Source organism: Amblyomma mixtum, chromosome 9 (genome assembly GCF_055824585.1).
Source record: "Amblyomma mixtum isolate Tamu chromosome 9, ASM5582458v1, whole genome shotgun sequence".
Lineage (NCBI taxonomy): Eukaryota > Metazoa > Arthropoda > Arachnida > Ixodida > Ixodidae > Amblyomma > Amblyomma mixtum.
In genome coordinates, this window is record NC_143020.1 from 101,190,069 (window position 1) to 101,206,932 (window position 16,864).

General features: G+C 42.3%; 1 protein-coding gene across 1 annotated transcript; it reads left to right on the top strand.

Moving 5' to 3' along the window:
- The first annotated feature begins 1,830 nt into the window (after positions 1 to 1,830).
- On the top strand, positions 1,831 to 16,370 carry LOC149330371 (uncharacterized). Its single transcript, XM_089559411.1, has 7 exons — positions 1,831 to 1,918; positions 4,186 to 4,369; positions 6,108 to 6,255; positions 9,714 to 9,822; positions 11,631 to 11,814; positions 13,835 to 13,982; positions 16,281 to 16,370. The coding sequence occupies exons 1-7, from the start codon at positions 1,831 to 1,833 to the stop codon at positions 16,368 to 16,370; spliced, it is 951 nt and encodes a 316-aa protein (XP_089415537.1).
- The last annotated feature ends 494 nt before the right edge of the window (positions 16,371 to 16,864 follow it).

A 16,864-nucleotide genomic window follows, 5' to 3' on the forward strand; every position in this document is an offset into this window, starting at 1 on the left:
CGCGGCCCGTTTGAGACTTGTCGTGCTGCCTATTATACGGTCCCCTGCCCTCATTCTCAAGTTTGTTTAGAGGGCGGAGATTATACCTCCTCGCTTGTTCTGTGTCCTTATATTGACGAAACGGATTCATTGTAAGCCTGCCCTGACGAAGGGAATACCATTCCCGAAACTGTTGGCAAAATAAACGTTAAAAGAACAGTCGCGTTTGTCGTAATACTGTACCTATATATATATATATATATATATATATATATATATATATATATATATATATATATATATATATATATATATATATATATATATGTATATATATATATATATATACGTGATAACGACGTTGCGTCATGTGATTCAATTCACAGTTATAACGTCAGGTATGGGGTATGTAACCAAAGCTCGACTTAGACGCTATGGAGGAAGGAGAGTGCGCTGACGAGCGCACGTATAGTGAACTACACCTTCGAACATTACATGAAACTAGGTTGGGCAGAGTTGAACCGCTGCCTAACTTTTATGCGTAGCATATTGCAATCACTCAGTTCAGCCCTTGGGCGCGGCCGGGCAGCCACCAAATCACGTGAAAAAAAGAAAGAAAAAGAGAAAAAGTAAAAAAAAAAACAAAAAAATAAAAAAAAATAAAAAGAAACGAAAGAAAAAAGGACGGCTGAGCATGGTGGCGGTTGCCAGCGCCCCGTTTCAAAGGGGGCGCTCCTATCCATCCATCCATCCATCCATACGTCACGGAGGAAAAGCTGCTGAGAAAATCGAGTGCCGCCAAGCAATACCTCGTGCAAAAAGACCGCGCAATATGCAACGCATTCTTGGCTTAACCAAGCTAAGCCTGGGCATCTTTTTTATTGCCAGGATCGACTGCAACATTCTCCTTCGGCGACAGCAAAAATTTTCATTGTTTTAGCTCTTCAAAAAGATAATTTTTCAATTTCCTCTATTTGCCGCGAGGAATACTCATGTCAACCGGTCAACAACCTCTTCGCTATAGGTGCACTGCTAAAAAGAGTAGAAACTCCTCGTAGAATGGTTCTCTATCACCACTCAGTGGACACCGCTGGCCACCGCTCAGCCCAGGTAGTGTCAAAATCACGCATGTCAGAAACATGTTGCTGTGCAGCCTCAACGCAGTCAATAATATTTATGGCGCAAATATGAGCTTGGACTGGCATTTAAAAAAACGTTTAAAAATCGCAGCGGTAAAGAAGGAATGTTTAGCAAGATTTTTTTTGCCACTGTGCGCCTGCTGACCTAAAGTAAAATCTACAGATACAAATCTATAAATTTGTTATAATCAGCTTCTTCCCCCAATGTCTACCTACCATGCTGCTGCTTCTTAGACCACGCATTTCAATGGAAATGCATGAAGAGTGATACCGATAGGAACAGAGACTCTGGAGGAATTATCCTATTACAGAACATTTTTGTCCGTTACTGAGGGTCGAACGAAGTATTTATGCTGTATTGTCAAAGGACGCCTCTAGGGTCGAAACGGTTAATAAACTCATACAAATTTAAGAGGTTCAACCCCCATTAATTGTACCATACCACATTCGTCGGATCTTGACAACTTCAACAGCGGATGCTGCCAGGAACGCACGAAATGAGATGGACGACTTCTTGAAAGTCATAAAACTGTTTTGAAAGAATGGGTGATCCAGGTAAGAGTAAAAAGTATGTGCGGCGGCATTGTTAAGCTGTTCGTTTTTTTTTTCTCGTCTGTATATGAGGCAGTTCGTACATGCAGTAGAAGTGGTTTAAAAAGCAGACACTTTGGCCGCTACCATAGCGCTGTCCTGGTCGGCAGTGAAAGCGGAGATGTTCGTCGTTACTTTTGCCGGCTCTCTGGCTGTTTTCCATCTAGCTGCCTCTTCTACCCAGAATCCTCCTGTGACACCATGTCCTTGTAAGCCCCCGGCCATTTTCAGGGGTATCTCAGAGTCCCGTGAATTAGCAGCAATGCCTCATTATATTCATAGCAAGAGCTACACTGCAGAATTATATTAGGGCAAACAACTTCAGCATCTTTGTAGCTTTGTCACATCTTAAAACTGCTGTGTTCATCTGAGTCTCTATTTCGGAAGTGTTCACTAACTGGGAACTTTCAAATAGTTATCGCTTGAATAGAATTTTTAATGCGCCAATGAGCTGTCTTTGGCCGCATTAGTTGCGCAACAGTTCCCAGCACACAGTTGAGGTCAGGCACAGCCACTTAATGCTGCTGCCTTGGAGCATTGAAATGCGCTTTAATATAAGATGCAAATATTTATACCACACGCTATGCAGTATTTGCTACTGCGCTACAATTATTGATGAAATGATCCGCAGAGTTTCGGCCGAGGGGACGCAACAAAAAAAGGCGAGTCAGTTCTGGGCAACTCCGAATTCGGGACTCCTGTAAATTGCCGCAGACCGTACTGAAATGTCCACTTAGGGCGCTATTCTTTTCGTTTCAGTTCATTTCATTTATTTTACCCTCAAGGCCCGAGGGCATTGAAGAGGGGAGTGGTTGTATACAGGGGTTTAGTACAAAGCATTTGATTTCTAACTATACAGTGACAGCTAAGGCGGAACAAAAACGCTCATGGTCGATGATGGACGCTGTACTTCCGGGAAGGTGGTTCCAGTCCTTTGCTGTTCTCGGAAGGAAAGACTCAGCTGCGGATTTTGTTTTAAAGAAAGGAATGCCGATTTTATGCGCATGATCAACTCGTGATGAAACATATGACGGAGGAAGTATAAGATCGCGGTGCAGTCTGGGGTTATGATACATTATTTTATGAATTAAGCAAAGGCGAGCGTGCTTTCGACGGCTAGTAAGAGATGGTAACTGTAATGTATTCTTCATAGAGGTTACGCTAGCGGTACGGTTATAGTTCTGAAGGATGAAACGTGCCGAGTTATTCTGAATTATTTCGAGGGAACTGATCAGGTTTTCCGTGAAGGGATCCCAAATGGACGCAGCATATTCCAACTTACTACGAACGACAGATTTATAGAGGAAAAGTTTCAAGGAAGTGGGGGCAGAGAAAAAGTTACGGCGAAGGTAGCCGAGGGCACGGTTGGCGTTGTTAATCATTGAATTGATGTGAAAAGACCAAGTTAGATCACTTGTTATGTGAACGCCTAAATAACTGTATGAAGACACTTGTTCTAGTTCGATGTTATCTAGATGATAAGAGGTGGGGTGTGTAGAAATGCGTGACACACGTAGTACTTTACATTTGGTTCTGTCAAGTTCCATTGACCACGTTTTACACCACTCAAGAATTCCATTATGTCTTGTTGCAAAAGAAGAGTGTCGTTAGAGTCGTTAATTTCACGAAATAGTACGCAGTCATCTGCAAATAAATGAATGTGGGAGGTAACAGAAATAGCGGCTTGCGGCTACAAACGCCAATTATGTCAACACGGGTTGCAAAGTAGGCGGTCCTTGAAATATGGTCTTTCGTTGACGTATTATTGTCCGCATGGGGGGTTGACGGAGGGCGTGAGACAGTGTTTGTAAAATTTTCAAAATTATTAGGGACATGTGAAGATTACACGGAAAGAATTCACTGAGAATGATTTAGGTTACTGTTCGATTTATTCATATGATAAGAAGGGTGAAGTTTGGGGACAATAAGAAGAAAATCATAATAACTTTGACATGCGGTGGCCACCGTTAGTCAACCGGCAGAAGCTTTAACGGTAGCCGGCCAGCTATATGATTAATAAGAATAAAAAGATCATACCTAGCGTAGGAAATGAAGTAAATTTCAGCAATAAAAAGGCTTCTTTTCCACTGCTGACATCAGCTGCTGATATACTGCGGTCACGATTTGTGGAGTAACCTGAAATGAAGGTTGATTTGTTCATATTACTTCATTAAAGCGTTTTCAGTCCTATGCAATGAAAAAAAAAACTGCCTTGAAAGACGTTCTAGGGCATTTTTAAAGATATTGGTACCATTGTTCTACAAAATAAATTCAAGCTTTCTCATAATCCTATCCGCTTTTCATGAGCAAAAACTGAATTGCTTCCCAGTTATTTTACCTGTTCCTAAATGTAAGGTATGTAAACTGTTAAGAGATTTCTACCCGGCACATCTTTTGTGTTGCTCTGAGAGGTTTCTTGTTTTAACAAGCAGCCTACTTCATTTTTTCAAAATACATTTTTCTTTTGTTCTGTTAGGTTTGGATGACCCTCCCTTCGAAATCACGAACGTGACCATCAAGAATGCAAAGCTCGGCAAGAAAGTAAAAATTGATGCAACCATAGTTGTGAACGAAGTTTTCGGTGATAGCCCGGTCCTGCAAATCTCCTTTACGAGTTCCGACGGCAAGAAACTTCCCTGCGTCAAGAGCGTGCTTCCTTGGTAAGATTACTAAGCGTCATTCAAATGCATTCGATTTTCAGGAATAATCGATCACGAGACACCCCATGCTATTTATTTAATGCGACATGCATGGTTCCGTGGCGAGTATGACAGACAACCGGTGAGTTTGTCCTTTCAGCGCGGAATATGCCAAACCAGTGGTCTTAGCTCTGTACGGCAGTGACGCACACAAGTGCAGGCTCTCCGCGTTTTGCAAATTACAAAATACCGTTGCCCCACCTCAGTGTGACTTCATCGTGCGTCTATTTGAACTGTACCTTTCTTTTTATGTGAGGAGATCTGAATTTTCACAGTTTTAAGGTTATTTTTTAATTTTATGATGTTGCCTATGATGTTTTTGCTCATCATTGATTTGGCTGCCCCAAAACATCATACCCTCACTTTGATAGCTTAACTCCACATTGAAAGGAAATCAGCGGTAAGCATAGGTTATATTACATTATGAATTTGGGTTCAAAAGTCATGTTACTTGCATTTGCGCATTACTTCCGTATTTTCCTTCTACTTACAAAAATACCCAGCAGTTCTGGACAGAAACATTTCAAACCAGAAAGAGTGCATGATCGCAATTGTTTGGGGTATTCTAAGATTTTTACTATAACAGTCATATACCGCAGACCTCCCGTCGCCAGACTTCTATTTGTATGCTATTAACGTTTTTCCATCGTTCAAAGCGTTCCCATTGTTATTCTATGGCAGTCTTAACTGTTGCATGTGAACAATGGAAGAATGCAACGAAAGAATGTACCATTACCATCAGTGTTTTTATAACCGTACTTTACAATTACAATATTTTTCTCCAAAAATGCCGATCATGTGCCAGAACGACGATACAAATTTTGCCAGTTTTGATTCCTTGGGCAGCAAAAGATAGCTACCGCGCAAATGCAACCTTCACCGCTCGATGGCGCTTCAAGCGGCAAGTACGATGTGACAGAGCTTTCGACGCCCATCAATGAGGCTCGGTACGGCAGTTGTGAACACTGTCAACGTTAGACTGCACGTAACACAAATACACAGTAGACGGTCTCACAGTGCCCATGTAATTACATGGTGGGACAACGTAGAAAATGTGAGTAGGAGGGCACGTGATATCCTTTTGCTGTTGTTTCTGTTAAACCACTTTCCATCTATATAACCATTAGGTCAGAATTTCTGACATCGATAACATGTAGCTTTTTAAAAATATTCCGTGTGCGTTGCTTGATTTCAGTTACTGTAGGCTTCTTTTAAAATGCAAATATCGCAATATTTTGCATTTATTACCAGCTCGTTATAAAAGCAGTCTGTAATTACAAAACACACAAAAATAATGGAAAAGTGGCTTGCGGCCGCGACAATTGCTACCCACTATATTAAGCTCCTGAGCTGCTTCCGGAGCTTGTAGCCCCACTCGTCGCATTCGACACAGCTCATCATCGGAATAATGAAACTCCTATTTTAACATGCATAATAATTGATACATTCGGGCAACTCTTATTGCCGCCTCCCGCCTGATATTTATTTGCATGTCAGTGTGGGACGGTGGAATCTTTTTTAATATCTCTACTCGTGTCCAGAACTGCATCACCACCGGACGTCTTGTGCGCTACTTTCCAAATCTCCGTTCTCAACAATGCGAAGACCTTGGTGTTGCTTGACTTAATTAAAAATGTGATTATTTAAGAGAAATTCTTCGGTGTGTGCGCATCATCTCTCTGCTTTACCCTACTCGCAGTGAATTGAAGACCTGTGGCGGTACCACTCGTACAGAGAAGATACTCAACGCAGAATGGGGCAACAAATGTCCCGTTCAACCGGGTACTTACACCTCGCGTTTGGCTTTCCGTCTACCTAACAACCAGGCGGCGAGAGACTATTTTGGGGTCAGTGGACGTTTCAATTGCCCACCGCCATCTGGGACGTCCGTCTCATTTGATATATGTGCCTGCCATACAGCTGTAAATTTCGCAGAGGACCGAATGGAGTCACTGACATTACCTTAAATAAAAAAATAATTTATGTCATCATGCTTTCAGTTTTACCGGTCGCTCCTTCGGGCTTATTTTACACTGCCAGGCTTGCCTTACATCTTTTGACAGAAGTTAAAAGGCACTAAAAAGTATTCTTTGTAGTCTTAATGGAACACAGTGCTCAAAGATTAATGTTTCTAAAATGAAACACTATAAGGTAAAGATATTAAGCAAACGTAAGCAATACTAAGTAAAGGTTGCTACAAAAAATCAGCACACACTACCGACAACGTGCAAGTTGATGTTGATGCAGCGTTTACTTTCTTTGCTCATATTAACCCCACTTGTCATTCACCCTATAATAATCGTTTCATTCCTTGGCCAAACAAAGGCTCTGAAAATGACGTTGTCTTCATATCCTTTATGCACAACTAGGGCCTCAACTTGAGGAAAGGGTGAAGATGGAGCTTCCCACACAGTTATACGCCATTTCTCTTCTTTGTTATCTTCCCTAGTCTCACTGTCATTTTCATTGTTTTTCAGGACGGGAATCTCGAAGCCACACTAAATGTTGTAGACAACGGCAGAGTCCTCGACTGTGTGTCCCTCCCTTTAAAAGTTGACGTCCAGTAGAATGTCGTGGTCTTCAAAGCCGCAGAACTGCACGGGTGTCCGGCCATCTGAACATTGAATAAACTCTCCTTTTAACGGCGCAATTTTCTGCAATTCGTATTCATTGTTTCTGCCATGGAACTAAGCTAATAAATACGTCACGCTTACTAGGCGGCGTTCTCATAACTTCGAACACTGCGTTGCAGAATTAACCTCCTTGAACTACTTTCTACGTATGCACGGTTGTTGTGCGGTTCCTACATATTGTACCAATTTCTAGAAAAAGAGCGCTGCGTTACACTACATTCCAAAATAAGTAGTTATACGCTTGATTAATTCTAGTAATATCTTTCAGCAGTAACTATTACTTTGGCGAAGTTTAAGAGCAACATTTTTTTGTTATGAACTGACGTCCAGTGCATGCAGCATCTACCCTGAATACCCTGAATAGCCAATATTCCCAAGCATGCTCTTCAGCTCTTTTCAGGTTTGGTATCCTATAATTCGGGTTTCCTGTTTGGACGAGAAACTATATCGCGAACATGTGTGCAGAAGCAGTAGGACCGCGAAAAAATATAGTGCATACATAAAAGAAAGTAGTCATATACACAAGCTTATAAACTTGTGCTTAAAGTGTTTAGCACATTCACTTTAAACGACAGTGAAAAGGTATTAGAATTTATGCGTTTTCCATTGGTAATATATTGTTGACATTAGATAGTGCATGAGTTTGTGTAGAATGAGTGTTACAGTATTGCGTTTATAGCTTATTGTTTCTATCAGCAAAAAACGTTCAAATATGCCAGAAAAAACTTTCCGTGTGTCAAGTTGGCCATTTTTTGGAAAGTATAATTTTGAAACCCTCAGTAATGACTGGACTAAATCCCAATATAAATGCTATTTGGAATTTTTGGAGCAACTCCTCCCAACATATAATAAGTAAATCGTAACCAAAGTTAGCAAAAACAGAAGTGCATTTAGGCAGCCAACCTCATTGTGCTCAAGAATTTATCGTGCGTGGAAATATTTTGGGCACAGAAGTATCTATTCGCTTTATCTCTTCTGAAAAAACGAAGATGAAGAACGAAAACGCAAACTCGAGAAAAAACAGGCAAAAAGCACGCTAACAACTCGTTAGTAAATATGGAAATGTGCCATTTTTACGCAGTGCAAATGCGTGCATGTCGATCAAAACGCAGAAGATACATGCCTTGAAAACAAAAAGCCTCAAGACAAGAGGAAAGATGAAAAAAATTGGTGGAGAGATTTATGCAGCGCCTTAAGGGTATGGAGCAATAGTTAATGGCTTAATGGTCATATATGGAGAATTGGGCATTCTCTACTTAACGCCATTGATCTCTGGGGGTCACCATACCACTCCAAGCGCAGTGGTGCAAACGTTAAGCGATGCGCCACTGTCCTGCGATGGCAGGTGCTGCCCTCTTGTGGGGCTTGTGCGGCCCAGGTTGCTCTTCCCAGCAACCCCTTGCCACCAATGATTAGTTTAACTGCCATCAGCCACGGTGGCAACATCAGCAGGTTGTGATGACTCCATTAGGTTCACGTAACCAAGCTGGCCCCTCTACCTGCTAGGCTGCCTCTCTGCTGATTTTTCGGGGGATTTTTCTGTCACGGTCCACGACGAAGATGCCATCGACGAAGCCGAATTTGCTGTGACACGAACTAATTAGCGCTGTCGCGCTAAAAGATTAGGCTCCGATTCGACTTCGCCGAACCGAGTTAACCGCAACGAAAGCTGCGGCGCGAAGCTCTCCGTTAGAGGTCTCTCGACGCTGACGTCATACCCACACTCCATCACGCCCCAATCACGTGGTATCACGCGCAGTTCACATGACTTCTTTCACACCTCCACAGCAACTCTGAGGTCAAAAGTCAAGGTCAATGGTCAAATGTCAAGGCGAAACGTCAAAGGGCAACCACCACATCAAGTGGTGGTTGGTAATGTGGTCAAGTACAGGCCACATTACTGTGGTCTGTACTTATGTGGCACTTGCCTGTAACTACAGAGAGTTATGCTGTTACTACAAAATTTTCTGTGGTTACTGGAACTGTTTGGTCAAAAACATTACAGATAATGTGTTGTTAGGACAGAAAATTTTCAGTTGTGTTTTTAGAGTGCGCACAGACACTCTAATACGTTGACGTGGTGGAACGAGCGAGGTAGTTTTACTGTTGCACGAACGAAAACTAAAAAATCGCTAGAGAGGCGAAACTGCCACGTATTCCAATAGAACATGCATAATTTTTTTCCGCCCTCAGCGCAATAGTCTATGGGTTAAGGCATAGAATACTGGTCAAGTACGACACATAGTAGTGACATCAGGGCAAAGATATCCACAGTCACTGTTATAACATTGGGAGTATTAATACTCCCTTGACAAAGGAAAACGCTCAGGTTACGAACGCTCGTAAGCGGGTGGGTGGGTAGTGACCGGGGAGTTTAAAACCTGACATGTGAGTTATTTTATAATGCTTGCCCAGTCCGTTGACCCTACGGCTTTAGTGCATTTCGTGAACCAGACCTGCAATAAAGTGTCAAAGAGACAAGCATGTGTTCTCAAAAACTCTGACCCAGGGCTCGTTGACCTATTGTATACGCGAGAAAAACAATGCTTCCGACAAAGTCTTCATAAATAATCATTTGTCGCTACTAAGGGTAATGTATATAGCCTCCTTGACGCGCACTGTATCCGGAGGCACCACGGCATAAAAGGAGGTACCAACTTGTTTCGAGGCAGTACCTGAGTACCACATCAGAAATGTTTGTGCCAACATTCTTCGCCCTCTTGGTTGTTCTTCATCTGGCGGTCGCCGAAAAGCAGTCTCCTCCGGTGACTCAATGCCCTGGTAACAAAGCATAGTTTCGTTTTAATAGCGTTTGAGCTTAATCATCGTGGGCAGTGCTTAGATTCTTCATTATTCGATATTCGCGATAGTGCAACTTGTAACCGCTAGCAGTGCAACGACGTGCATCCATGGCCTTGTAGTTGGCCTTCACTTACGCCATAGAAGCCTGTAGCGATGATAATGTACTATGACGTGCATTGATGGCCTTATACTCAGTTTAGCTGATCAGCAAAATAGTTCAGTAATGTCTTTCTTTACTGCCACCGAAAAGGGATCAAGCTTTGTCTTCATGAGCTCGTCAAGTTCCCCAATCTCTCGATATTTCATACAAAGCCCTCATCGCAGGTTTTTTTTTTTTTATAAAGCAAGCAAACTCTTTATTTGCGCACATTAAGTTCGCACCACCTCTTTGTCGAAGCAGCTAATATGCAGAACAAGGCCGCGAATCTTTCCTCTATATAAAAATTAATGATTTAATATTTAAAATACTTGAAGAACATTGTCGTTCCAATAATTACGAAGAGCAGGTATAAAGCAAACGCACTTTTCATGCTTACATGGCTCATAAGTGCCAATGTGGCAGAACGACCTCGTTAGTTTAAGTGCCACTTTAGAGTCTGCATCATACAGCACAGAACTCTCCAACATCCCTGCATATGCAGTTGGCTGCTAGAAACACTGTTGAAAGACTGAATGCACCTGCGGTTTCGCCGTTCCTTGTATGCCGAGCAAACACTGAAATGGAGCTCTTAATATTAAAGGGTTAAAACAAAAGTCACCTGACGTTTGTTTTGCAGATGCTGTATCTAAGCCACTTTGGTACAAAACAACGCTCGTCAAAGAACATATTGATTTTAATGAAGTCTGCGCAGGTTAAATTTGTTCACCTTAAAATTCGGGCTAAGCTTTGAGTAAAGCTCTTGTCTCTAGAAATATTGCACTTGAAAAAACACCGGAAAATCAAACAGAAGTAAATCTTCAGTGCTATTGTGCAGAGAATGTTTATTTGTGAAGCATTTAAGGTGGAAAGCTGGGCTAGTTGGTGTTTGGATTTGTGAATATTTTCGAAGTTAAGGTTAGAGCAAGTATGCGCTCATTGTCAGTGGTTCTTTGAATTCATCTACGATTCTCTTAAAAAACAGTAAAACATTGTACATCGATTCATGTGCCTCAGAAGTGCGAGACGACACAGAAACAAAGAGCAAGAAAAATAAGTGCTATGCATAGAATATGGCTAAACAGGCCTGCCGCCTTTGACACATTGTTTTATCAGGCAAAAAAAAATTGCTAGGCGTGAAGTTCAAATGAAAGTTTTCAACAGCTCGCCCAATTCTCAACCCTTTTCAACAGCTGCTTTCTTACTGGAGAGCACTTATTAAAAACCTTCAGGCCACAGCGCTTGCATTGAGGTCTCTGTGAAGCTGTAATGCACCTCTGAAACTAGCAGTGGTCTCGGAAGTGCGGACGGAAGCAATCCTCACCTTCTAAAACTCTCGAGATTGAGGGGCTTGAAATGCTTTAATAAAAGGCTTAGAAGAAGACCATGTGACGCGAGGAATTTTGAGCAATGTTGCGCACAACTTTTTAGTACAAATTAAAAGACATTAGCTCTCGATCACAACACTAACTAAAGTTGTACCAGTCTAGGGAGGCAAAACCTATTGAAAGCCTAAGCAGTGATGTACTGAAAGGGTCGTATTCCCAACGAAGCTGTGGCGGGCGATTTGTGTGCTAGCTGATTATGTTGTCTGTAACACAAAAAATATCGTAAATAATAGAATAAAAGGTATTAATCTTTTATTTCTCAGGGAACAATAAAACCATCGTCGAGATCCAGAGCGTCGACGTAAAAGGCGCAAAGCTCGGCAAGAAGATAAAACTCGACGGCACTGTTCTCGTCAAGCAAGTTGTCGACCAACACCCAGTGCTCCAATTGTCTTTCTCCAAGCCTAACGGCAAGAAGCTGCCCTGCGATCCGAGTGTCTTACCATGGTAAGCATACAAGCTTTGAGTAACCGCGCAGGCTAGGCTGTGTGAGATATGTTCTTGTAGCACAGCTCATCGCTTTGGTTCCGGCGTAGTACACCACATTTTTCCTATTTATCGTAGTAATAGGAGTAGCTATAGTTCTAGAGATAATAGAATCAGCTACAGTTGTAGTAAACGTGTTATTTAGCAGTAGTTTTTTTATGGTACAGAAAAAGAATTGTCGTACATTGTGGGCACGACAATTTTACCACGTATAGGTTGTCGCCTAAATTATTGGTTCCTAGAAAGGAAGAAAGCTAATTAGTGTTACGTGGAATCCAGTATCTAGAAAAAAAAGAAAACAAAATCAATAGTTCACGAAGAGGGCACGGAAAGAGGCACATTGAAAATACTCCCGCTCCTACGTACAGACAGGTGAGAAAAATATTCAGGTTGACCGGCGAGCAGCTGCTATAGAAAATGCGATCTGTGCAGCGCGTTCATGTGATCCTTATGGAGTGTAGTTAATGCTGCCTTTCAGAGGGGAGAGGCGAAGATGTTCGAGCTTTCTAAACCAAGTCGCGCTGAGTGGAAATTTAATTAAACGGGTCTGAGAGGTAAGTGTCGCTCATAACATTAAAAGTTGTCCCAAACCTTCAAGTGGCGGACGTGTCCACATTGAACACCGCCTGTAATTAACACATCCATGCACAATGCCGCGTACATGAGGGCGCAGCAACAGGTCAAGAAAACGTCATTATCGAGAAAGGCTATTTCATGGCCAACAATTTTATTCCTGCAATGTTTTCTCATCCCACTCTTAAAATACGCAGTAAGTTTACCGAAGCTGTTTAATTTTGTGCTCATCTGTTTTATAGAAATCTCTTTGAGTTTAAATAGATCCCGTAAGCTCCAAACTCATAAGAGAAAACTTTTCTTACAATTTCATATATATTGATTTTAGGGTACGGAGATTAGTCATCATTAACACTGGCTCACCAACTGGGTAATGGGGCCATGCGATGTGATAACCCGGGACAATTTTGGGTGGGCAGAAAAAAAGCACAATCTCACACATCTTCTGCATCAGAACACAAAAAAACAATCAACGATAAGTTTACATTTGATACAATCTCATGTATATAAATTTTTAGCGTACGGATGTTCGTCATCGTTAATACTGGTTCACCAACCAGGTAACGACGTCATGTGATGTGATTATCCTGGACAGCTTTTATGTGTGCGTGAAAACGCACGATCCGACACTCGGTCAGCACCACAATACGAAAGTACAATCACTGAGCATTTTACACTTGATAGAAAACGATAGAGTAGATAATTCAAGTCAGTTTTATGTGTGCATAAAAACGCACAATCTTACACTAGGTCAGTACCAGAAAACGAAAGTACAATCAGTGAGCAGTTTATATTTCATATAAAACGAAAGAGTATCTGCCTCCAACACGTGCCATAACATTCAGAAGATGATGATCGCTTATGGGTAAAAAATTATTCTACCCAGCAGGTACAATTTCCGCGCATTCTAAGGGCAGCATCCACAGTCACCCAGGCTATAACGAATACTACATTCTTTATCCCATGCACTTTTACCTACGAAAATTTAAAGTTTTGCTCTACAACCACTAAAATAATACGCACTAAATTCGATCCCTCTGCGCTAATAATCTCGTCCGGTTGGCATGCCGCTTTGACACGCAACCCAGTAAAACTGTTCACGCCTATCGAACCTGTCCTTCAATCGTCGGCTTCGACTCTTGTCTACCCTAGCGAGATGCGTGTGAAGCGCGTTTATTCTCAGTCAGTGCCATCAATGCCACGTTTACGCCACGACAGGCACGACGTAATTTAGCGTGGCTTAGATTACTGAGAGCAGCAACCAATGCCAACAAGCCAAAAAATGAAAATGAAATGAATTATCACAGCATACGGCCCCTGGTGACGAATATGAATGTACCCAAATATTTCCGCAAGCCCTATTTCCTTCAATGTTTCTTAATTTTTTTTTCTCCCCTCCAACTTGCAGCGAGCTGAACCTTTGTGACGGCACAACACGCCAGGAGAAAGCACTTAACAAAGACTGGCAGAACACGTGCCCCGTGCAGCCAGGAACATATTCAACGCACCTCTCTTTCCGTCTACCCAAAGGTGACGAGGCTAAGGAGTTATTTGGGGTGAGTGCACTGTGCGCATCAAGTGTATGTATTTGGTTGGTGTCCGCCCATTGTCTACACAGTATGTGATGCTGAAGATGGTGCCCTGGCATGTAACATTCCGAATCGAACGCAGCACGTCAGTCCAGAACCAACTTTATATGCGCAGTATTGCCTCCCTGAAGCCTTACCCAAAAAATTCGAGGGGGCTAGAGCTTCGCCTTTAAAAGCAGAACGTGATATCGTTATTGGGTGCCTTTCGTATCGCCTTTTCAATTATGTAATTCCTATCAAAGTACTCATAATCACTAATGTGCGCATCAGTACACATCACTAGGACGCTTCACCAAGTCGAAGGCCAAATTGAATTCACTGATCCATCTTCGTACAAGTTGATCCAATGGGCCTTCGTGGTCTATGGGTAACTGGTAGTCAGGCCGTCTCGCAATACGAAGGTCGTGAGCTCGATTCCCACTGTAACCGAAGCTAACCTGATTTTCTTTTTAGCTAAGTTGTATTAGCTCTGTACTTCCACCTCGATTTTTCGTTCACGGTTAGCGACGCCGACTATGAACGCAACGACGCTTATTTGTGGTTGAAAAGGGAAACTTAACCCTGTGGCGTTAAAATGCGCGAAAATGTAAAAGTGATGTCCCCATACTGGTGATAATTTCGGCTAGTTATTTACGTTTACGTCTACAAAGCGAAGATGGAAAGTTAACAGGCGATCTCTCGACGAAAAACAGCAACGCTGACCCTTGCCGTAGAAACGTGAGCCATATGTATTAAGCATTGCACCCGCTTAAATAAGAATCCCATCAGAAACAGTAAGGCTGGTCTAATTCACATATGGGTCCTATTTAATTCTACTAGGCTTGTGGTGCCCGAAATACTGACACCTAGCCTTTTCCTACAGAAACCTTCTAAACACAACAGGCCTCACTTCAAATGTATTTGCATAATTGCCAGATTGAAGGTTCAGCATGAAATTTCTGCTATTATTTACCGAAAAGCGTACTATTACTCCGTTCTCCCTCGGTTTAAGCAAGTATGCAGAAGACTTGTGCATTATTTTTTTTACGGCTGACTTTATGACGGTACTTGTGATTTGATGCAAAATTTTACATAACGAAGCCACGTGAACCATGGCTCAGCCTGTTGTACTGTGGGATGTCATTCGCCATGCCTGTGGAGAGCCTTTCCTTGAGCAGCCCTTATTTACTCATTCTGACCTACCACTAAAAAATTCTGTATTATTTTTTATGGCAAATCTTTTAGAAAGAATTTGGCATTGCATGTCACGGTGCTGCGTTCATCAGCTAAAGAAAACGGTCACCATACTTTGTTTCATTACATCTTGGGACAATGCAGCCTGCACACAAATGAGCATGCCAATGGAAAATGAAAGAGCGGCTCCAGCAATGCCGTCTGAATCGTACTGCCGTTTCAAAACCAGACACCACTCGCCATCTTTCCGCTTTTATGAGGAGTGCGACTGCGAGACACTGGACTAAACGAGACACCCGACATATCCACCTTAAAAGGCTGGATCTGACCGCCACCTTTCCCATTACGAGTGGCAGTTCGGGCAACCGTGCACGCCTCTTTCCTAAGCTCAGATTAGGCGTAGCTTTTAAGCAGAAGACCCTGAGTGTAATTTAGCTTGCGTAGTCTTCGGAGGGCTTTTTTGTAACGTCAGTAAAACTGGGGAGCATGTAATTGCTATACAACAGTCATGCGCTACCGAAATATTGGTCTTGACCGCTTAATAGCCGCGTTTTTAGGGCAGGCCACTTTCCGAAGACCATGGCTTGGCAGGAGAGTTTGAACCCAGGCGAAGCAAGCGCTTGTGAATTATTTGCGCAACATGGCCCTCAACCAGCACTTTTGATTACGTGCACTCCTGACGTTCCTCTATATATATATATATATATATATATATATATATATATATATATATATATATATATACATACATACATCGCTGGCCATCATGAGTCTTTTCGTATTCCACACCACCTTTCGCACTGCATAGTAGCAAGCAAGACAATGATCTCACAGGTTGTAAACCGCTCTGGGTTTCTCTCAAGATAAGCCTCTCTTTCGCCTTTGTGCGCCTGAAGTTTGAGAGTTCTACTTTAAAAAAGTTGGTTGTTTTGGTTGGTTTGGTTTATGGGGTTTAACGTCCCAAAGCGGCTAAGGCTATGAGAGACGCCGTAGTGGAGGGCTCCGGAAATTTCGACCACCTGGGTTTCTTGAATAACTGGTGATGTGCTTTCGCTCATGTGGGATTTTTTTTACTTCTTTTCCGATTTTCAGGATGGCAACGTCATAGTCACATTCAAGATAGTGACCGGGAACAAAGTTATTGGTTGCGCATCTATACCTATAGCTATCGACGTCAGCTAAGGAAACAAAGGCCCTATTCTTGACATCGCTGGATGAGCCCCATATGCACGACGTCATGAATAAAGCTCAATGCATCATTGCTTTCCACCTGTTACGGGTTATTGCGGTTTGATTAAAGCAATTGTACTCGTAATCGCCAAGAAGACGCGTTTCTTTTCATGTGATCGCTGCATGGATATGTATACCTACAAGACAAAAGACACCGTTGACGCGTGTTCTCGCCGATTACTCGGCCATTGATCACTTGGTTAAGGACGATTTTAGCTTAATTAGCCAGATGTGACAAGGTCCCAAAAGATGATCACTATGCCGAAAAAGTTCAATTGGAGACAACGTAATGAGATAAGGTTTAAGAATGCCGTGCGCAGTAGTTCTTGGATGAATCCTTCTGGAGCCATCTATGGTGATTTAGCCACTTGGTCCTCAACTTTTAAGAATGCCGTGCGCATTAGTTCTTGGATGAATCCTTCTGGAGCCATCTAAGGTCATTTATC

Bases quoted from the DNA above. Each gene is read 5' to 3' on its own strand.
- LOC149330371 (XM_089559411.1), top strand. From the start codon at position 1,831: ATGTTCGTCGTTACTTTTGCCGGCTCTCTGGCTGTTTTCCATCTAGCT. The intron at 9,823-11,630 runs GTAACAAAGCAT...TTTATTTCTCAG, and splicing joins TCCGGTGACTCAATGCCCTG to GGAACAATAAAACCATCGTC. The intron at 11,815-13,834 runs GTAAGCATACAA...TCCAACTTGCAG, and splicing joins GATCCGAGTGTCTTACCATG to CGAGCTGAACCTTTGTGACG.